Raw genomic sequence first — 23,207 nt, 5'->3', positions numbered from 1 at the left:
TTAATTGTTTGGAGTAACAGTTGGGTCAAAAGTTCATTTTATCCCGTAATTATATATCTTAGATTTTAAGTACAGCTAATTTTCTAATGAACAATTTATTTATAATCTCATTATAATATTAAATCTCTCTCGAGCAAATGAGAGGGTTGAGAGGGTAGGACTCTATTATTCAAATTATGAAATCAACCCATGGAACTACTCGGACAAGTCTTCGCCACTGTTTGAGAAGTATCAACCCTCGTCCTTCATGGCTGGCATTCTTGGTTGGAATTGTCTCCATCCATGTCACCATTCAAATCCATTATCTTCTTATTCATCCCCAATGTTGATGTACAAGTTTATTGGTAGAACACTCTTCATCCCCACCGACAACGCCACGTTGATGCACAAATTTTGGCAAAGCGAACGCACTTGATTTGCACGTGATTCAATAGTAAATTTATATTAAGAGCTAGTAAAGGGGTTGCCTCGATCGAGCTTAGTTTTGGTTAGCATTCGATATCACATAGAAGCTTTTTCCTTTACGAGAGTTGTAAGTCTATTGTTGTGTTTTAGAATAAGGGGAAAAAAAGTAATAGAAAGAAAAGGCATTAGTTAATAATATTCCATCAATGAGAATTCATTCATTAGAGGATCCTGATTGTCACGGTCATGCTCGTCCAGGGCATGTTGCCCATAGCCGCATGCCCATGACAAGCCAAACCCTTGTCATGTCTTTTCATTCTAGTGCTTTTACTTTTGAGTTCTAGGGCGTATGACGCCTAAAAAATATATGTCTAGGCCTACCAGACATGAAATGCCTCATAATGTACTATGGGGGATATGACTAGTTGTCAACTTCTCCCTACCCAAGAGTATATATGCGAAGCTGTTGTTATCTCTCTCTTGCTTGCTTATATAACGTCTCTTTCTAAAATCTCTCTCTGCCCTCGTTTTCTAAAACCTTCTTTTAAAACCGAGGCTAGAGGCTCGATCATAGGTCGCTTGGCCGTAGGCGACGCAAGAACAAATTGGCTTAGCTCACTTGTTGTTGGAAAGTGAGTGCCGCACAATCGCTAGTCCGCTGCCTTCAAAAGTGCGATTGTGTCACTGATCACCCTAAATCGACAATAACAAGACCAACCAACCTGGGACGCAATCGACCATGAATTTTGAACGTCCACCACTTTCTTTTCAATCATATATTGATTCAAGGTAGTTGTAGCTTGCTTCCAAGTTTAAACGCTGAACAAAGAAAACTTCACATTGATGTAGTGTTTGTCGTACATACTCCATTGCATAAGTCAAAGAGATCAAAATGTAGCCGGGTTTAGGTTTAGGTTTAGAGAATGAGTTCATTTATATGAGCGTTGACTTAGATTTCATTTCCCTTCTTCCAAATTGGTTTAGGAAATGGTTGAACCAACCGTTTTTCGAGATTCATTAGTCTGTGGGTGTGTGAGGTTCTTGGCTATATGTGCTCGACATGTCTTGTCTTGACTCACTCGACTCAGCTAGGCTCGAGGTGGCTTTTAGGCTTTTAGCTCGCTCAACTTTATCCCGAATTGCCCCTAGTAGTTCTCTGCCCTTTGAGTTTAGTTCTATTGTCAAAATTTACCCATAACACCGGTAAACTTTTCTAAGATAAAGGCAATCCAAGAATGGAAAGAACCTATAAGGAAGGATGCTCATGTATCTGTTAAGAAAATGTTACAATTGTTAAGGTTCTAAAAGGGCTTAGATTGTATTCCCTCTTCCTATTATCGATAGATTTCATTCTTTGACTCGTCTACTATTCGACGGGGACATTACGATAAAATGAAAAACGAGGGAGTTCCTCTCTTTACTCCAAATTTAGAAATATTTAAGTTCGATTGGTCATCAAACTCGTGGAGTATTTCAACTTTGGATTGAGAACGAGTTTTTTCATCTAAAGGCTTGACTATCAAGATTAATTCTTTGACGTTTCGTGGATAGTCCTCATATAATACGCACGTGCATAAATCCCATCTCCTTCGAGCCACACGAGCTTGCTCCATAAACTAATAATCTCCTGTCAAATGCACATTTTTACTGCATAATCACTCAAAATTTTCACCCAAAACTTCCCCCAATTTCACTGGATGGAACGATTTCAATACATTAGACAAAATGAATGGTATTATTGATTTCTTTTTGGTATATCACTATCGATGTAACAACATGGCGAGTATATTAGCACTTATATTATAGAATATCGAAGAAATTAATAAAGCCACATGAACCAGCTGATGAAAAACTTACAACTCCATCAATAATGGTTACCCAGTTGAAGCAGATACTGTTGTTGAAGCTCGAAGTACTTGCTGCAGCAACCGTGCAGCAAGACGCTGCGTAATCCCGCTGAAAATGCGGCCTCCAAGGCTGCGAGCCTCGGGCTGTTGTAGGACCTGTTTGTGCAACATATATAGCAAATTTAGGGAAGTTTCTTATGGTTTAATTGAACTTCATCTCACATGACATTCTCATCTATCTACGACATAATGCGAGCCTAGTTTCAGTAAAAGCACTAAAAGAAAAACATGCTAATCCGTACCTGCACTATGGGTTGCAAAAGGGCAGGATCAAAATTCTCAGAAGATTGAAGTAGTCTCCATATCCTCAGTACCTGATCTCGAAGCTCTATCATGCTTTCTTGTTCTTCATTGCTCATCCCGAGAGTTCGAGAAGCGCTATCCCTAAATATTATAAGTCTCATAAAATCAGGCATAGAATTGTACGTATCGTTTACTGTCCCCAAAACAAAAGCTTCAGTCACACGAATAGCTTCCTTAACAGCTAAGGCTCGGAGTCCCTCGCCATCCGGACCCAATAAGAGCTTCAGAACAGGCTGTAGAGCTTCTTTTACAGAGAAGTCTCTGTCTTTTCTTCCCTGAAGCAACAGGTTTTCAAGTCTACTCCATCTGTAATGAGCAGACGACAAGACAAAAAATGTTTCAAGTGAGCAATCAATAGGATAAATACATAATCAACAGTTTAATGAAGAAGGCATCGAGTCTTGTATGGATTGTGAAGTGGTACATGCCTAAACTTCCCATCCTTGAAAAGCAACTCGATAAGAGCATCTCTCAGATAAGGATTTGGATCTGTCAGAAGCCTTTTAGCAAAATATGGATATGAAGCAGCCAGAACTTTGAAATTTGGATCAGCATACAGTGCTAACCCTTCCAATACTGTGAGCGATCTCAAAATTAACGCGTAGTATGCTGGCACTGGATGATAATTAAGAAAGCAAACAATCAAGTTTAGTAATAGGATAGCGTTTCTATCAGGAAAACATGCAGACAATCTACAGCTTCGAATTGAAAATAAAGAATGAACTACCCATAGTTAGATATAGATTTTTTTTAATAGCAAAAAGACAACAATAAGAAATAAAAACTACATGATCAAGTCGATTTTGTGCGTTTCTAACTATTATACATCTGATAATTGTAAAAGAGAAATGTATGATGAACAATAGCACTTTAATTAATAAAAACTCTAATGACTTTGCCTAATTAAGCTACTAGATTTCAGAAAATTGAAATATGGAGGAGGTGGACTAACTCACCATTGAATGGATATTGATAAAATACTGCACCCAAACCATCTACTATTGTTTTGAAGTTAAGTTCACTCACAGTTGCATTAAGAGTGTCGTCAAAGAAATTCCTAAGAACTGGCACAATTGGAGAAACATCAGTCTCAGGTGACAAGAAGTCTAAAGCATAATAATCACGAGCCATAGCTTCATAATCTCGATTAACCATGTGAACAACGTGCCCAATAATTGCGCATCTTGCTTCTTCTGGAGTCTCACTCATCATTCCGAAATCAAGAAAGGCAAGTTTTCCCTCCGGTGTCGCCAACAGATTACCGGGATGGGGATCTGCATGAAAGTATCCATATTCGAGTAGCTGTCTGAGGCTGCACTGTATGCCTGTATTCACCAAATCCAAAACTTTCAGCCCCTGTCTCTCAATGGCTTCCTGCTCATTTAATTTCACACCATCAACCCACTCCATCGTCAAAACCTTACTACTTGTATAATCCCAAAATATATCTGGGACAAGGACATCTTCCTTGTCAGCATATAATTTCTTAAACCTCCTAGCATTTTGTCCTTCCTGCATGGACCCATAAAATCAAAGTTAAGAACCTCAAAAGATATCAACACACTTATGATAGACTATCAGAATTAAAAATATGTATCATAAGAAAACCTAACCTGTACATAGTTAAGCTCTTGATAAACTCTGCGAGCAAATTCATCTATAAGAGCAACGACATCACTTGAGATGAAGTCGACATATTTATTAATGAGAAAGCCTAAGCTCCTTATCAGGTAGAAATCTAGTCCTATAGCTTCTTCAATGTTCGGGCGCTGAACCTTTACGGCAACCACTTTACCAGATTGCTTGAGTCTGGCTTTGTAAACTTGACCCAAGCTGGCAGCTGCAATGGGAGATGGGGATATTGACGAGAAAATGGAATCAAGGGATAGTCCCAGCTCCTTCTCAATGCACAAAAATGCTTCTGCATCTGGGAAGGTTGGTAGACCATCCTGTTCAGAGGCAGTAGCAGTTAAAGATGACATAACCATCTAAGCTCCATATATAGTTGAAGAATACATAAAAACATCCAGTGAGTTTAATGCCTTGTCAAGAACGGGCTTGAACCACTTAAGTAACCTCAATTGTGCTTTTGGAAGTTTTCATCAGGATCACTGAATTTGGGAGATAAATTTATTTAGGATGTCAAAAGCAAAAATTGGGAGAGGTGACGGATACCAAGTTCAAACTAATATCTTAGGCCAAGTTCCTAGAATTACGATTGAGCACTTTTCCCAGAATAGAGTTCTGAGATAAAATGATCAAAAGTCAAGGTAAGGACATGTATGATTCTTGACAAGAAAAATTGTAAGTTACAACAAAATTGAACAATATTATGTTCCTTGTTTGGAGATTAGAAAAAGATCTATAGACATGAGTAATGAGATAAAGCTACCTAAAATAATTCGTCCGAGTTCTCAGCCTAGAAGAAAAAAGATGTTTGATCAATTAAGTAGGAAATTGCGATGGTGAAATGGAAGGAGAAAAGAAATGGGGATCACACACTTGGAGTTCAGAAAGCTCCTCAAGGTACTCGGGAGGGCAGATGTCTGGCCTGGTGGACAATCCCTGGCCTAATTTCACGAAAGTAGGACCTAATCGAGTAAAAATTCGTCGCAGCTCAGCAGCTCGCCGTCTTTTATTTTGATCAAGTTGGCCACTGTTTTTGTCCAACCACAATCTGATGCCAAAAGAACTAAGCGCAACCAAAATTTGCAGAGACCTCCGCAATATCTGGAAAATTTGTTCAAGACATTCGATTAAACTCTAAAGGAGGTAGAGGCAGAGGTAGAGGTAGAGGTAGAGGTAGAGCAATTTGGGCGAAGAAAACCTCAATTGGGCGAGAACCGTACGTATTGGCAAGAAGCTCCGGATTGTAGATAGGAGCGTTAGCAGCACGCGCCATCGCCCTGGCCTCCGCCTGCAAATCATCAGTCCGATCGACAGCCAAAACCAGTTGAGTCGGCAGGGAGGTATCGCCGTTAACCGCAGGCACAGCCCTAGGTCTGGCCTCAACAAGAGCCGCACGAGGGTGCTTTGAGCGAAGAAACTTGGGATTAACAAGTGAACTTCCACGAGGAGAGACGCTGAACCTTGAAATGGCGTCGCCGGAGCGCCATAACGAATATGGAGGAACAACGGTGCTCATAGTGCGGAAGCAAATGGATGGTTGATTGTAGAAGAAGATGTGCAGAGAATTTTGGTTGGGTTCGTCTGGTCTCCTCTCTTTTCCCTCATAATTATTTCGTCCACGGAACAGCAATAAGTAGCAGCCACAACCACCGTCCTATGGCGTGTTTGCAAACTGCACTTGAGAAAATGGAAATTTGTCGTTTTCCCTCTTTTTTTTTTTTTTTTTTTATTATTTTTTTTTTTATTTTCTTCTCCGTCTCTCCTAATTGGTTGGTTGAGTTGTAAATCTCGGATGGATTGGATTGATAACTCAGTTACTCGAAATTCCTTTATAACCTAACTCAACTCAACACGTTTGTAACCCAGTTACTCGAAGTTGTTTTACAACCCAAGTTCGTGTTCGGTTGTTCTTAAAAAAACTTATGTTTGTCTTCAATGCGTCGTTCAAATTAGCCCACATGTATGCATAAATTATAGACATTGAACCTAATATGATTCAAAATGACATGTATGCATAAATTATAGACATTGAACCTAATATGATTCAAAATGGTCAAAATATATATACAGATACAGCAGTACTCACAAGAAAATTTTTAAAAGGAATTTTTAGACATGTTACTCTGTTTGATTGGTTCAGCGTGTGACAGAGAGTAGAAGAGAAAGTGTGTAATTCTGAGCGGTGTGCAGTATCAAGCGACAAATGGAGTGAGACGATGACTGACATGCGGGAAAATAGTTTAAATTTTTAGAGTAGAAATAACTGAACCATTACGTTCTATTATTTCGATAAAATTTTATAAATGGGAAATGATTCTATATTCAATAAAAAAAATACAAAATATTATCGATATAGATAATCGAAAGTTCTTGAACTTATCTTTTTTGAGAACTTACCATTTTTGGAGTAGACAATGACCTAACAATTCTAAGTTCATTTGCTTTCGTAGGAATTGATTATTCGTTGAAACCCTCAACTTATTGACAAATCTACCCTATGTTTCTTTTCGGTTCTAGAGAACTTTAGAGTTGCTATGGACTTAAATAACCATAAATATTTCGATCATAGAGAAAAAAATGTAGTTGAAAACACAGTTTAAAAACCTCGAAATGGAATTATAACTGAAGTAATATTATACTATCATTTCAATGAAAACATAATCAAAATGAAGAAAAACTATCTACGTTCTATGTCCTCTTCAACACACACCGTCATTTGTACACCCCTTACCTTTCACTTGAAAAATGGTTAATAATAGGATGAGTATTTAAAAACAAACTCAATAAGTAATCTCATTGTTAGAGTCGGAAAATGCAAGTAAATGAAACTATAGTTTCATGCTAAATAAGACTTAAATCATGTCTATAGCCTCAGAGAACTAATTTCATTCTTGAGTGGATTTAGATGCGTGGTACTTTTCTATGCTTAGTCTATGCACGTGCACATAGACCCACTAGAGGAATACCAATTTTTCGTAAATCCTAGACTTGCATATTGGCTTGTATACTCTCACGTAACTGAACCACAAAAAGAAATAGAACTTGAAACCATATATAAGTATGCGTATATACAATCATGCTTGGGGAAGTAATCCATATTCTATGTACATGCCACATGCATAAGTTTCCACATATAAATTTATGTTACTGTATAATGATGCATATAATACTTCTATAAAATCATGAAATACATATTTTACGGCACCTATCCATATCATTTCAATCAATATTTATAATACATTTTCATTCATGGTGCCTCGTAAGTCATATACATGGCCACATGAGTCATGAACGATCATATGTAGAAGCACATGCGTCGCATAATGCATATACAATCATATCAACAATAATAACACGTAAATAAGGCATAGATGCATATCATTCATACAGCATAAACTTTCATCTTATTAGCCATATGCATTCCAATAGTAAATTCACTTACCATATAGACTCAACTTTGGTACTCCTAAGTTATTTTCAGCTAATTGTGTCTAAGATTAGCTTAAACATGATCCAACTCCACTTAAGGTATTTTATCCATTCAAAATAATGAGCTTAGAGCTTATTTATAGAGCTAAAATACCTTGATTATCTAATTAAATCTTAAACAATCCCAAGTAATCTTAATTGGCCGAAAAGTAGCTATACTATCCTTTACTTGACTCAATTTGGTAAAAAACGCTTCTACAATGGTCTAAAATGATCCAAACAAGCCAACCCTTCTTCACCTGCCTTTCACACATCCTTAAATGTGTTGGATGACGCACCCGTCCTCCTCCGTAAGAAAGATCTGGATGAACCTCTCCATATATTTTCAATAATTGTTCTAGAATCTTGTGGTTGAACCACATATGAATCTTTTATCAATACTGCAAGATGATTTATATTGTCAACCATGTAGCTACCCATTCATCATTGAGAATGTTTATTTGAGCAAAGGAATATGCTTTATTTGAGCTCTTTGCAACCTGTTTCTCTATCATCTATAGCATCTCCTTGGGATAGAGCACTCTATACTTGGGCTGAAGACTGGAAAGGAAGTGCACGATACTACGTTTACAAATAGTAGTATATGTGACATTTAGTTTGTGGACGAAGCGTGGGCGAATGACCCTAACTCCTGTAAGACCAATTTTAGAATACATCCAACTTTCCATTGTAGCAGTCTCCACCCTTCAGAACCATCATCGGAATACCATTTTACTTGAGGATTGATGGTCATCTGCAATCAACAGTTTTAACCTGAGCGTCCACTATGCAACCATAGGAAAATCTACAGTCACAGATTCATAGCAGCAGTGATACACATTAATAAACATAGTTAAAATAAAATTTCAGAATGTGAAAGAAGCCAGCAGATGTCACCTTACAACTTCGTTTGTGGAACAGAGGGCCTTTTAGCTATATGTTATTTTGTGACATCTGTAAATTTTCGATAATGAACCTTCTCGAAAGCTACATTGTTATGAACTAAAAAATAGCACAATATCCAGAGCAAGTCAAAGAAAGCAAAGACGAGATAGTCATACAAGGCCTATGGTTATAATTGAGGCAACAGAAGGGGGGGGGGGGGGGGGGGGGGGGGGGGGGTCTACTGCTATCATAGAAATGTCTAAGGCTAACAGGAATATCAACTATTTTCACCATGGCTACAACTCCTTGCATAGCATTCTTAGCCGAACAATCTTCTAATTAAGAATACATCAACATAATTTCGTTATGTATATAAATAATAAACACAACGGCTACATATCTTAATGTGGGGATATTTGTACACAGTCAGACTATCAGTTCAAGTCATGTAGATGGCCCTGCAGGAAAAAAAAAAAAAAAAGATTAAATCACATGTATAATCATACAGATCAACAAGGGGCATTAACCTGGTACAGATATAATTCATGCAGCTAGTAATTATGATAAGATCTACTACATGCAGCTAGTACTTATGATAGCTATCAGTTGTAGTGTTAATCATATTTTCTCCAGGAAAAGGATAGACCAGAAATGAATTATTCATCTTCAAATGACACTGTTCAATCATCACAAGAAGCAAAAACGGTTGCGTACAACTTAAACCAAGCACCACATGAACCTTTGATGGTTTCGCTTGACTACAAATTTTATGCGAGAAAAAGCAAATATCCTTTATCAGAAACAGCTTGTTCGATCCTTTCTACCATAAAAGAATGTTCACGGCAAGAATGTTGTTGCATGGATTCATGCTACAATGATACTTCCAATATTTGTGTCAGGTGCCGTGAAAATAAAAATTTGTATGCAGAGAGGTGTAGATTTTTTAATAATATAATAAAATCAACCCCGAGGATCCCACATCAAATGCCTCTAGGTGCTGAGTTAAGGCTCAATTCTTAAAACTATAGAGTTGCTTGAAAACTATAATTTATGTAACTATGAATTTCCAATACAACAAATGAACCCGTTAACTAAAATTCGGGAAGCAGACATGTTACCTGTAGCTTTTCCCGTTGCAGTCCTGTTTCTTTCATCTCTTGAAATTCTCAGGGACCTTAATTTGGAGGATGACCTAATTGAATGGATGAGGGGCGCTTCTTCATCATCTTCCTCATCTCGCTTCTCTTCATCATGAACATCTTCTTGGTCAGATGCACTAATTGATTCCTCTTCTTCACTTGTACTTTGTTCATCAAAAAGTCTTTTTCCCTGTATGGTATGTTTTTTACGTGGTCGACCCCTGCGTCTGGTAGAATTTCCTTCTTTCTCCTCTACAATTGCACAACAAACAAGCACAATTTTGAAAACTAAACCAAATATAAGCTAAACATAAAAATTAATTTTACATTTGAAAAAAGATATAGCGACAGCTAAGGACTGTAAAGAAGCCATTGGAATCAATGCAGCATAGACCCTTACGCGCCATTTATTCAATAAAAATAGGAATGCCCCAGAAAAACTGGCAGAACCAGACTGAAGTTGTCTGTTTATTCATCTTCTCTGAACTTCCTCCAAAATCTCAAATTCCAGAAGTTGGCGGAGTTGTCCCATAATATGGAGGTGGAACAGGCATCTCATGTCATGAGAGATCCGATCGAGATTTGGAAAAGTGTTGCTAAAAGAAGATGGAATTTTGTTCACTATACTTCGAATTTTATTCCATTTAGTCTCTTGTACTTTCAAATAGTCAAGTATAATCCTTGTACTCTCAAATCATAAACTTAAGCTCTACAATAAGTTTATCGTTAAATTTTCTAAAAAATATTTTACCTCTATTAGTCTTTTGCCCAAGAAGAATGAATTTGGGCATGGAACACGGAAAAGAACTCTAGAACTTTTTAAGATAAGTCCCTACACTTGGCATTAGCTATAAAATAAAAAACAGAGAAACCAAGAACCAGAAAAACCAAGAACCAAAAACAGAAATCAAACAGGGCATTATTAGCTATATTTAGCAGAAAACAAATCCAGACTTAAATAAGTAAATTCAGGAGCCAAAAAAATCCACAATATGGTCGAGAGACACATCTAAATCTAATTAAAGATCATGCATATTCAAGCAAGAGAGATCGGGTGTGCCACTAAAGACTAAATTGAGAGAAACAAGTTACCTTGCAAACCATCACGTTTTGCATTCTTTTCACGCAAGTGGTCAACAAACATATGATATGGGCGCCAGCCACTTGGGTCTTCATCTGTATTAATATTTTCTGTTCGATTCTGGACATCCTTGATACTATTTGAAAAATGGTTACGAATTAAATTGGGCCATTTCAAGCCATAATTAGTTTTAAATCAACCTAATTTAAAAAAGAAAAAAAAAACTTACATTTCCAGTATATCAGGTGTAGGTAGTTTGGATACAAAATGTAGAACGGCACATTCCAGGAAAGATAAATTCTTTGGCGCATCAGAGAAGGCATGCTCAATTCCATCCTTAACAATCTTTAAAATATCTGATCTATGCTTGTTCCTAGCTGAGCCTACATATGTTCCAGAAAGCCGAGCAGCCAACTCCTTACATTCTTGAAAGGATTTGCTTGTTGAAGGCTCAACACTACTCCCCGAGAGTTCTACTATATGTCGATGATACGCCTAACACAACCCCGAAAAGAAAAGAAAGTGAAATCATGTGGCATGATTCTTCACAAACTCGCAAATTTAAAAACTAAAAAAAAAATCCCACCATAGATGTGCAAAAGTAAAAGGGTTTCTTCACATGGTGTCTCATCATTTGGTGTACCCTTGGTTTACACAGAAATGCATTGGAATCTTTCACTGATATATAAAATAACAGTGGCAAATAATAAATAGGAGGCTACCGCACAAGTATTTAGGAGATTGGAAACCCTTCCAAGCCTAAGCTTAACTCTACTCACAAGTCAGATAGTCAACCCCTCTGGTCTCCTACATACGAGATCTCTAAACTAACTTCCACATATCCCACTATGCATTTTGTTACAACTTCCTCTCTTCCATATTTCTCCTAATTACCATTCCACGCTCAGGTTAGTCTACGTCTAATTCGACTTTACTCTCTTCATATATGTAAATCATATTGCAGGTCCACCATAATGCTCTTGTATGTGATGACATCAAACTTCTTGCAAATATTATAAGTTTGCATAGCCCAAAACAAAATATGCTGGGTTCAGATTGTTTACCAGGAAATGCCTTCTAATCATATTCAAACCACACGTAAAGACATGCATGCATGCATGTAAATATATATGTGTGCATATATACATACGATGAGAGAGAGAGAGAGAACAAAGAAGTCCCCGGTATAGAGAAGTAAACCGTATACAAGCGATGATCCTTACTCTTTTCATGGCTTCCAGAAAGATAACTGGGATATTGGCATCCTTCTTTTTCAAAATGGTAATGAAATGCTTTACAATGTCCACCACACTTGTCCCATGTATCAGAAAATGAGAAATAATTTGCGGACCAAGAAACTCCTGCACTAACAATTGGATGCAATGAGTTTTGACCTGAGAAATATAACAGCATTATGCTATTCATATTCAGGAGAACACCATCATGAGCCAAAGAAGAAAAACAATATACGAACTACTCAAGGAAAAGAGTGTCTAGAGCTTTGATTAGGTCTTAACTCTTTCCTTTAAAGGTTCAATAATTCCTCTCAAGCAACATATTCCAACAAAGAGCTTTTACCGCACTGAACCAAAGGACTAAGAATGATAGAAACTTTAAATACACCAAAATGATTTCCAATTCAAAATAAGTTTTACCGTAGAAACTGTATCACTAGCAACCAACTTTGCAGCAGCAATCATGATTGCATCTTTATTTGTCTCCTCCACATATTCTTTACTTGTATCCTCATCTTCACTCTCATCTATACGGACAAATATAAAAGATGTGTTAAACATGGAAACAATAAGAATGATGAAAAGCGAGCAACCAAGCTTATTGGGGAAAAATCGATCTATACTCGAAACTTTTGAGTTGTATCACTTAAAATCTCAAACTAATAAAGGTATCCATATAAACCATTAAATTTCATAAACGGATCAATTTACACCATACGTTAGAATTTGTTTTCAAACACCATTAATACACAATTTTTCACACGTGTAGAATACTTCTTTAAATGTAAGAATTAATGTAATATTAGAGAGAAATGCTAATATGAAATAGATAATAGTGACATTTCATTCATATGAGTAGTTATTCATCTTCATGTTTCCTCTATTTTTCTCTACCTATTGAGGAATAAATATATGATAATTTTCCTTATCTTTGAACTAAAAGACTTCGGTAGAGGATTTTGGGAGAAGAAAAAATTTCATTGAAGTGATTTTAGTTGATTTTAAATGGAATCAAGTGAAAATAGTTATAAATCACCATGGAAGGCATATTTCACTTTAGGGTTTAAATTGATACAATCATTAGTTTGGAGTTGTGATTGATACAACCACCAAAGTTTAGAAGTATAAATTGATCTCATCATCTATTTATTCTTGTCTCTTAAAAGTAATTTCCACAAATGTCCAAATATATATGACTCTGGCAAATGGAATAACATAGAGTAAAGCTCCATCCCATATATCTTGATCAGGAGAGGGGGGGGAGGCCCCTGCAAAAGCCCTGCCCACCCTTTTTGGATTATTTGATAACTTTCTACTAGTTTTACACAGAACATTGAGGCTGTTAAGTTTTCCCTATCCAGGGGAGGCTCGAGTTGTCAAGTCATCACTTTGGAATGGTTGATTGTACACTGACCACCTCAGGAGAAGTACCAGCAAGAGATAAGTCAGCCAGTGTAAATGTGAAATGTCAATAGGCTTAAATGAACACATTATTGAATTTCCATATGGAACTTTCACTAGAGTTTGAAATGGTTAAACTCATATTTTCTTTGATTTGAAGATCTCATCCTTCAGGAAGAGTACTTCCCTCAGAGAACTTGCAACAAATTCCCATATTTGTTCAATCTAACTTTGACCTTGTAGAAGAAACATCATTAAGGCAACAGAGAGATGCGGTTAATTACTTCAAGAACTGATTTTAGTTTGTAGAAGAAACATCATAAAGGCATCAGAGAGATGGAGTTGATTATCTCAAGAACTAATTTTGACACTCGAAGGCTAGATTGAAGATGGATTTTTGTCACTACTCCCATAATTTTTTTTTTCACAACTCCCATGATCCAAGATATATGAAGCACGATTGTATAAAAGTATTGAATAAGATTAGAGAACCTAATTTCTCATGTTGCATACTCTAATCTTTCTTAACTTCCACACATATCTTTTAGTCCAAAAGTTGTGTGTGGTAACGTTGGCTGATCAAACCTCGAATCATCATGGTTCTGGAAGAATCTAACCCAATAACAGAGTTCAATGAGAACTGAACTAGATCCTCGGTAGGTGGGTCATGCAAAGTAGGGTTGTACAGTTGTTGGGTAGGATAAGGATAGGGGCATTTTATGTACCAGTAATCTTTTTTGGATTGGGCTGTTCACCTACCTAAATGACTCAAATTCAATAGCCAATCCAACACTTCAATGATTGACAAATGACGAGAAAAGGAAGAGGAAAAAAAAAAAGAGAATGAATTTGTTGGAAATGCACATAAATCTTTTAGTTCAAAGATAAAGGAAACTTCTTTAGATAGCTTCTTTAGTTCAAAAAAAGAGACAGGCTCTACCTAGGGAGATTAAAAGCCTTCTTACCTACACTCTAACTGGGCATCTTTTTTTCGATGAAAAGAAAGTTTTTTAGATGCATCTTATTCGGACTTGTTTGTGGCGTCTCTTCAAAGATAGGGAAACTTCGTTTGTTAGCTTCTTTGAACAAATTATTTTCCTTGCAATGTCTTGGTGTAAATGCACATCCTTTATAGTTCTTATAATCTTTTCTGTCCTGTGACCAATTGGAGAAGTCTTCTTTAACTCGTTTGGTTTTTGTTTGCCTTTATGAGTTTTTTTTATTTTTTTATTTGTTGGTAAATTTCATACATCAATGTAGAAAGAGGTGATCTAAAGCAACATTAAATTATTTGAGGATGTAACTCCAAGCCTTTTTGCTAGTATTTGGGTAATCGGGGTGTTTAAAAAAAAAAAAAAGAACCCATTGTGGCAAAGTGACAATGTAGAAAGAGGTGATCTAAAGACTCTTCTTCTCTATAGCATAGGCAGCAAACTGACGGGAAGATAGACCATTGATCAATGATCACATTTCATTTGTTACTTTTTCATGGGTGTTTCGGCCTCTGTAAGCAAGGGTCCACAGGAAGATCTTCACCGTATAAGGGATATTGTAGCTCCAAATTAGATCAACCGAGGAGGTTCTAGCTTGGTCTGTGTTTCCATAATCTTTAAAAAAGCAGATTTAGAGGAAAATTTACCAGAGGGCTCCAAGGTTCAGCAAACATTGTCCAGCTCTTCTCCCACCTTAACAGCATCAAATCTTCCAAGCGGTCCGTGGGGAAAAATCCTTAACAGCATGAATTCTGTTCACCAAACCCAGCCAGCTTCATTTCTCTGTCAAACAGACGTCTCCTTAGGCCCAAATCCCAGTCCCTTTGATCATCATTCCAGCGATCAGCTACCAAAGATACTTGCATCATAGAGATTTTGAAGAGTTCTGAGAAATCTTGAGCTAAAGGTTTCAAGTCTCGACCCAACCCAAGTGTCTTTCCAAAACCTCATCCCCTAACCTTGCTTAACCTAGAAAGCCATAAACCTAAGGAAGAAAGAACTATGCTTCACAATATGAATCCAAGGTCTTCCCCTTCAATTTACCTTTTTCATTTGAAGGGAGCCAGTCATGGGGTCTGTCCCACAGATGCTAGAAATAACTCTACTCCATGAAGATCCTTCTTGAGTAAATCTCCACGAACATTTTAATCGTAAGACATTGTTCCTTCGTTGAAAAGATTCAATCCCCAGTCCTCCATAACAGAAAGGGAGGAAAACCTACCCTTATTATACAAGGTGCCAACAATGCTGAAAGTCCTCATTGACCCAGAAAAATTCCTCATAACTTTCCATCTACCGAGTAACACGACTAGGGGCTTTACGAAGGGAAAAATAACAGATGGGCAGGTTTTGCTATTTGTCTACTTTCACCTTGAGCTAGTCAACCCTTCCCAAGAATATAGATCCACAGTTTCCCCCTAAATCAAAATAATATGTTTAAAGAATAAGAAGGGTCTCTTTCAGATCAAGACATAGTAATTCGTGCTACTTCCAAAAGATATCCTTTTGAACTGTATTTGAAAGGGGAAAAAAAAAATATGATTCGGAGATGTAAGTTGAAGTGGATAAAAGGAGATGAAAATACCAAATTTTTTCACAGGTATTTGGCAGAAAGGAGGAGACAACTACTGATCTCGAAAATATGTACATCAGAAGGAGCGTCTTTATTATCTTCTACAGAAAATGAAAACGAGAACCCAACCTTATTTTCTTCATTGTAAAGTTGAATTTCACGCATCCTTACCAACATCTATTGGCAGGTAGTTTCTGGTGCGCATGACTTGGCTTTTATTGCACCATTTACTAAAGTATTGGTAAAAGGGCCAGACAGTTTTACCTTAAAATTTTACCTAAATTTTGGTCCTTTTTAAAGGAAGTCAGAGTTTCTGAGGTTATTCAAAGAATTTCATCTCAATAATGGTCACTTGACTCCAGCCCTCAAGGAGAACTTTATTTGCCTAATCCAAAAAAGGAGTTTGTTACAACTATTAAAGACTTTCAGCCGAACAGTTTGATATGTTCGGTCCCTCTTCTCAACTGGCTGCTATGTTCACAAAAAGGTTATCTTCTTCAGCCCTGCAGCCCTTCCCGACCAAGGTAAGGTATTTTCAATCTACACAATCCATTTTGAGGGGGGTATCAGTAATATCAGTTGACCACAATATTACAACTGATATTTAATTACAGCTATTATATTAGTTGACCACAATATTAGTTACAACTCTTTCATGTAATTCTGTTACAACGGTTATCTGTATTTAATTACAGCTATTATATTAGTTAGTCTTTCTGTTGATTTTTCAATAGCTCGAGTATATATATGAGAGGAATATTCAATTCTTAATTAATAAGAGAAGTCGTTCATCTTTTCCTCTCGATTCATGATAGTTCATACCTGAGCTCTGCATTCTTTGGAGATTTGTATGAATACTAGGCTAGAGTGAGTGATCCTCTTCTTGTTTTTTACCATGGTGCTCCATCCAAAACTTAGACAATGAAGCTCAGTTTTTTTCTGGCTCCAAGGCCATCCATGTAAGTTCCTTTGTTCCCCAAGGGAAGAATGGCCTCAGCCCTTTATCATGGTGCACAATGCAAATAAGGTTTAACAGTTCCCCAATTTTTCTTGTTTCTTTTAGCCCATCGATGTTTTGGATTTGGTACAAGAACAATGAATATGTACATAGATAGATAGAAAGCCAGAAACACATGCATATAGTTATTAAAAAATGTATACCACTCGGTATCCGTTTCATTTCACTTAATGGCGTTCCTATGTTCCTTGATTACTAAATTTAAAATTGTCAAGGATAAATTATAAATATATTATATGTTCTTTTATTACAAGTCATTTCCACAGTTTACTTCAACCATTACTGCAGTGATTCGGTGAATGTGCAATTTGGTTTCCCTCTTCCAGCCAAAAAAAATACTCCCAAAGCAAATAAATTAATACCTGAAATACTTAGTTGCCGCTCACATAACCTCCAGAATTTTTGAACAACAGATGCATCAGGACAATATCCTAATCTTTCCAGTTTTGTGGAAGAATAATTTTCCTTCCTAAATAAAAACCAAATCTCCGCAAGAATAGTACAAACCTACACATATTCAATGTTGTTAAATCAGTACGAAATTTCAAGAGACCACTGAGAGTTTCAATATGCTTATTGAACTTGGTAGATATGGGGCAAAAGTATACGTACTCGACAGGCCAGCTGATTACCACTCTTAACAACGTCGGTAGGATCATTCAGATATTGACCCAGATGCTCAAGCAATGAATTCCGTTTATTCAATAAGGATGATAAAGATTCTGTAGACACTGCCTCACTATTTATGACAGAATGTAGAGACCATGCTAAATATAAGTAGAGGTTGAGAAGAAGAAAACATACAACCTGCATGGAGAAAAAAGGAAATCATAAGGTCTTTTGAGATATGTCAAACAAAAAAAAAAGGTCTTTTAAATAATTAAATTAACCACCCCTACCTCATCATCCATGCTTCTAAATTTCTGGAGAACCATCATAATATCACCATATAAGCTTTCCATAGGAATAGGTCTGGACAACTGAAACTCATACAGCCTTTTCAAATTTACAAGAAGAGAGTACTCATCATCGCCATCCTGCAGACATTAAGAATTTTGATAAAATATTATCACGGGGGAGGAAGGGGAGGGACTAAAGGAACAAAATTGACTCTATATACCTCTAACTCTCTCATAGCATGTTTCAATTTTGCAAGAAGTTCATCCTCAAGTTCCTTTAATTTATTACGGGAGAAGTCTTGTAACTCCCCTCGACTCTCAGTGCAACATAAGTTAATTGCCTTCATGCAAGATCTTAATGCTTCCTTCTCACCATGTTTGAAAAATGCTTCTTTCATTAGTTGAAGAACATTTTTATAATTCTGAGGGGAAAAAAGAAAAGGCGCCACAAATAATTATGCATTAGAACTAAGCTGAAAAAACTTGAATATCACGCTGCAGCAAGAACTATACAGCACCTGCTCTTGCCTCTTCAGGGAATAAAGTTCAAGATTCATGTGCACAATAATTTCAACTAAAGATGGCACTTTTGCTTTATCAGCCATGAACTTGCGTAGAAGTAGTGGATAATTCTTCATCATGGCAATAGTTATGTCCCGTTTGTTGCTTTCAAATATTTCCTGATAACCAAAAGAATAATGATTTAGACTAAACTCTGGACAAAATTAGCAAGAAAAAGACCAGAAAAAGATTTGTAAATGACAAAAGATGTCAGATGTCATAAAAAAAAATTGTGTAACATCACATCACATTATAACCGGCATCGACACCAGGACAATATAAAAAATGGGGCTGCTGTTAAAGAGCTGAAATCTTAGCATGCTTAGTTTAATGCATTGGTACATATCAAACGTGATAAATGTAGCATAAAACAAGGAACATAATTAAGTAAACTAGAAATTAAATTTTGCTCCAAGTTTTTAAAGAGTTATTTTGCTCAAGTATTCATCCAACAGTAAACTGGGAATGTTGTGCATTTTAAGAACCAAAATAAGGGCAGAGTTACGTTAACTGTAGTCTAAACATTAAAGGAAGGTAAATCATTGCATATTACACACTTTTTGAGCTTTATTGAAGTACTGCTTTCTATTATCTGTGGCAGGAACAATCCTCTCCCCAACTGCCTTTTTGATAGATGCAGAAAGGAGACGAACCAAGTTTGTGGCATCCTCATCAGTAAGCTCAATTAAAGGATTTTCATCTAGGAGCATGGAAATAATGCACTTCCAGTCCTGCATGAAAATTGTATATATACACATGAGAAACTACTGGTATTCTTTACCATTAGCTTAAGCATCATCCAGATCCAAAGGATGAAATTGATAGTACGCACCAACCACTTTTCCTTTCTACTAAATTTATTTCTTATAAACATATGTATTGAATACATATCCACAGCATGAGTAACGCATATGAACAGATATTTTATAACTAATCAAAAGCAAGCTGAATAGCTTGCTTCGTCTGCTGGCATAATAAATTGAACTTCAGTTTAACTTTTTATAAACCTACATGGTCTGTTTAATTATCAAAAATCCCAAAAACTGCCATTAAGAAGAATCCCAAAAACTAAACCCAACTGTACTCTTTTTCCACTCCAGGCATTACACTTTTAAAATCTTCATGCATAGACGATTATAACACACCTTCATGGCCTTCATATATTCCCAAACATCATCGACAACATAGATACTTAATATTGGATCCGTTGAGAACTCTCTCAGGATTTGCAACATTCTGCCAAGATGAACCTCAGAAGAATTATTGCCATCACCTGAGACAATAATTAGCATCATAGTTACTTTCACAGCACAAACAATAGCAGCAAGAACGAGATGCATTTTTAAAATAGAGCAGAACCTCTCCAAGAAGATTTTGAGCTATTGAACTTCTGAGCAATCAAGTGATCATACACCAATGCTCCTATGGCATGCCTAATCTCTGGTGGATCATCAATCAGCAAATCATAAAGGGGACCTAAATCGTCATCAGCTAAAAGTTGATGTCTGAAACACAGAAAATAAATAAATAAATAGATGTGTAAAATAAACAAGCTTTTGGAATAAATTCTAATATGTTACCTTAGTAGTTGTTTTACAAGCCCTATGGCACACACAGCCACAGAAACATCGATGTCATCTGCCAATTCAATCATCCGATTAGAAAACCTTTCTGTGAATAGACTGAGTGTTGGCACATTGTCGTCAACCTCATAAAGATTCTGTAAAGCAAGAACGGAAACTTTTCTGACTCCTGCATTCTGCACCAACAAAATAAAAGAAAATATTGAAGATGTTTCCACATAGATAGCGACAGTTAGTGAATAGGAATGGTAAAGATAAGGTAAAAATTCCAAAACAAGTAACTTACTTTGTCATTCAATGTCCATCCAAGATATTTTAAGTATAAGTCCTGCAAAAATAGTGATGGGTAGGACAAAATCCATACTCCTAAAGACTGTATGCACGACATTCTAATGTTTGGATCAATATCTCGATAACGATGCACAAATAACCTTCAAAAGAATGAACTAATCAAACTTAGGGAGCAAAGAAAAAGTATCCAAGGTTGCTAACAGAAGGTAATAATTAGAAGCACTATATCGGCCCACTTTGAAATTTTAAGAAAAAGATTGTACCCAGTAAAAATCTTGCGCATCATTTCCTCCAACACTGTAATGTTTTCATGAGTCATAGAAAACCTTTTATTTAAAGACTCCACACGAGGTCCCTCAGCTCGTTTCTTCTTTTCAGCATCTAATTGTCTACGAGTAGTTTCACGTTGAGCACCAAGCATTTTAGCAACACTTATGAAAGAAGTAACAAGTTGGAGACCCATCAACGAAGCTACTTGACGATAAACCCTTGGAGGAGTGCTGCTCCATATTAAAAACAATTAAAAATATATATTCAAGGGAAATATAGATTTATTTTTACAAAAAATAATAAATCATATATTCAGACTTTGCAATTGTTTACTAACCATGATAATGCAATTATGTAGTCCACGCATTTATCAAATAACACCTGATCAAATAAAGGGCCATGTTGACACTCATGGACCAAATGGTCCCAAAATGACTCAAGATTGTCTTTGAAGTTTTTGAACTCCTTCCTTTTAGAGCTTTGATAATCTTCAACTTCACCCTATGATACCAAAGGCAAATTTGAGAAAAAATTCAGAGAACTCAAATAAGAATTGAAAGTAGAAGATTAAAAGGTGACAACAAATGGAGAACGTAAGAGAGGGTTTAATATAAAATATGTGAAAAGATTAAAAGGCAGATTTCGGATACTCTTTTGGCGAGATTGACAAGAGCAACAACAACGTCATCAACATCTGTCTCTTCTAGGAAGTCACCCTTGATATGGTATTTAGTTCCACATGCCTGTAAGTTTGTAGATTTCGATAATCAATAATTTTCCTCTCGTTACATACAGCTTCTAAAAGAATTGTCTCATTGTAAATGAACCACTAAAATAACGATCAGTACAGGCAATCTAGACCAGCTTCCCAGCTACTTAAATTGTTCGAGGTTTAAAAAGAAAACTTAGAAAGAAAAGGTTACATTCTAAATGCACTCTCAAATCAGACCTGAGGAAGAAAACCTTTCAATTACCTCAAATAGCATTGCCAGGAGCTCAACCATTGAAGCCTTTGGATCTTTTTCATACCTCTCCACCCAAAGCTTAACAACTTGAGGAATAAGTTTACCATTTCCTTTTATAACTTCTGCAGAAAATGATAGGATATGATAGAGCTTAACAAGATTTACATCTCATTGTCTGAGAATAGTATAGCAAGTATTGCACTCAATGAGCGAGCACTGGGGAATAGTCGCATTTCGAATATTGATGACCATATATTTCAGGCATTCAACAGGAAGAGTTTTATTGAAAATGTGAGCGCAGTTGCAAAAGGATGAAAATGACAGTAATTCATCGAGAAATATCATCATAATGACTAAAACCTAGAAACATTCAACCACGACCCCAGTTGATCTTTCAATTATCAAAATTAAAAGAAACGCTATTGAACCCAATTCAGAAAATGAACATTCATCATGCTGGTAAATGAATATAAAATTAGTTACCAATCAGACTCTGATCGGAGACTTCATCCGCCGCACTCGAAGTGCTTTCCAAACGGCTCCGCTTAGTTTTAGGAGGTTGAGCCTCTTCAAAGTTATCAGGTGAGCTCTCTCGGTTAGCCTGGTCGCTAGCATCGCTGGTCCTGTCGTTGTCGGCACCACCACGATCTCCAGTGGTAGGTTGAGCTTCGGCGGCTACAGTCTGAGCTCTCGTCCTTTTCTGTTGACTCGAAAACCATAAATTACCCCAAATAAATACATCACCGTTCAACCCAAAAAAGGAAAAAAAAAAAAAAAATCTCCACGAGGACTGAGAACAATCATCACCGAGCGGCGAGTTGGCAGTCCAGAAGCAGTCGTAGGAGCAGCAGCACGCTCCATTGCAGTTAAAAGATGATTCCAACAGCAACCCAACACACACTACCAACGCAAGATCCTCAAAACTGCGATTAATCTCATCAAAACAACCAAAAGCGAAATGAAAGACAAATTAAAATCAGATTCCCAAACAAATCAAGCATAATTGAACAAAAAACAGGCCACGAATTGAACAGATTGACTGTAAATTTACCTAGAGGAAAATTGGATTTGTACAAAGTGAAAGAAGAACTGAGAGCGATATATTGATGGAAAGAAGAAGAAGAGGAAGAAAAAATGGGTACCCTATGTTATGGCAGCCCACCGTGGATCGAGCGAGTGGAAAATGATAATCTCCCGCCAAATGAGGAGAAAGGGCATCGCAGTCCAACTGCGAGAGCTGGTGTAAAGCGTACAGTGACACAATAATAATAAAATAAATAAAATATTTATATATTAAATTTGGAGTTTTTTTTTTTTTTTTTTTTTTTTTTTTTGTCTATTCTCTGTCAGAGTGGTTTCCCTCAATCAATTTGCACTTCAAGCGACATACCGAGAGCAATCGTCGATCCAAAGATTCTCGATTCTCAATTGTCGATAAGAAATTTTTTTACTTTACATTAATTCTGTAAAATCCTATTGGTCTCGTGAATATCTACTTTTTAGATGTATTCAGTCTTTACATCATACTCGTTCAGTTAGGATCCAACTGCGTGCAGCATGATAATATAAAATAAAATAAAATTAGGGTTCTTGAAGACTTCA

General features: G+C 36.6%; 2 protein-coding genes across 5 annotated transcripts; both read right to left on the bottom strand.

Moving 5' to 3' along the window:
• Positions 1 to 2,121: 2,121 nt before the first annotated feature.
• Positions 2,122 to 5,884, bottom strand: LOC111793314 (Protein kinase superfamily protein). The gene is made up of 7 exons (XM_023675150.2): positions 5,443 to 5,884; positions 5,118 to 5,345; positions 4,229 to 4,564; positions 3,572 to 4,127; positions 3,044 to 3,230; positions 2,555 to 2,921; positions 2,122 to 2,408 (listed from the first exon to the last, which is right to left on the bottom strand). Exons 1-7 carry the CDS (start codon positions 5,758 to 5,760, stop codon positions 2,280 to 2,282), a joined length of 2,121 nt encoding a protein of 706 aa, XP_023530918.2. The 5' UTR covers positions 5,761 to 5,884; the 3' UTR covers positions 2,122 to 2,279.
• A 2,789-nt stretch (positions 5,885 to 8,673) lies between these two features.
• Positions 8,674 to 22,870, bottom strand: SCC3 (sister-chromatid cohesion protein 3). Of its 4 annotated transcripts, none has more exons than XM_023674909.2 (23): positions 22,748 to 22,870; positions 22,413 to 22,528; positions 22,089 to 22,305; positions 21,615 to 21,727; positions 21,291 to 21,383; positions 20,978 to 21,141; positions 20,634 to 20,870; positions 20,366 to 20,510; positions 20,077 to 20,255; positions 19,856 to 20,001; positions 19,642 to 19,769; positions 19,054 to 19,227; positions 18,454 to 18,615; positions 18,157 to 18,357; positions 17,936 to 18,073; positions 17,649 to 17,843; positions 17,399 to 17,543; positions 12,473 to 12,579; positions 12,041 to 12,178; positions 11,047 to 11,312; positions 10,829 to 10,953; positions 9,716 to 9,988; positions 8,674 to 9,055 (listed from the first exon to the last, which is right to left on the bottom strand). In XM_023674909.2, the coding sequence occupies exons 2-23, from the start codon at positions 22,464 to 22,466 to the stop codon at positions 9,042 to 9,044; spliced, it is 3,414 nt and encodes a 1,137-aa protein (XP_023530677.2). In that variant the 5' UTR covers positions 22,467 to 22,528; positions 22,748 to 22,870; the 3' UTR covers positions 8,674 to 9,041. The 4 variants fall into 4 exon arrangements, with proteins under 4 accessions (XP_023530677.2, XP_023530680.2, XP_023530678.2 ...); XM_023674912.2 differs by having other exon boundaries at positions 22,413 to 22,539; positions 22,748 to 22,856; XM_023674910.2 differs by having other exon boundaries at positions 22,657 to 22,816.
• Positions 22,871 to 23,207: the final 337 nt, after the last annotated feature.

Source organism: Cucurbita pepo, chromosome 4 (assembly GCF_057944985.1).
Source record: "Cucurbita pepo subsp. pepo isolate OVF chromosome 4, ASM5794498v1, whole genome shotgun sequence".
NCBI lineage: Eukaryota > Viridiplantae > Streptophyta > Magnoliopsida > Cucurbitales > Cucurbitaceae > Cucurbita > Cucurbita pepo.
The sequence above is the reverse complement of the archived record's forward strand: the minus strand, read 5'-3'. Positions and strand labels throughout refer to the sequence as shown.

Coding starts and splice junctions, on each gene's coding strand:
- LOC111793314 (XM_023675150.2), bottom strand. CDS start 5,760: ATGAGCACCGTTGTTCCTCCATATTCGTTATGGCGCTCCGGCGACGCC. Junction 3,231..3,571: donor TTATCAATATCCATTCAATG/GTGAGTTAGTCC, acceptor ATTATCATCCAG/TGCCAGCATACTACGCGTTA. Junction 2,922..3,043: donor TTCAAGGATGGGAAGTTTAG/GCATGTACCACT, acceptor TGCTCATTACAG/ATGGAGTAGACTTGAAAACC.
- SCC3 (XM_023674909.2), bottom strand. CDS start 22,466: ATGGAGCGTGCTGCTGCTCCTACGACTGCTTCTGGACTGCCAACTCGC. Junction 20,511..20,633: donor ATGCGCAAGATTTTTACTGG/GTACAATCTTTT, acceptor ATTCTTTTGAAG/GTTATTTGTGCATCGTTATC. Junction 17,844..17,935: donor TTAGAAGCATGGATGATGAG/GTAGGGGTGGTT, acceptor TTCTCCATGCAG/GTTGTATGTTTTCTTCTTCT.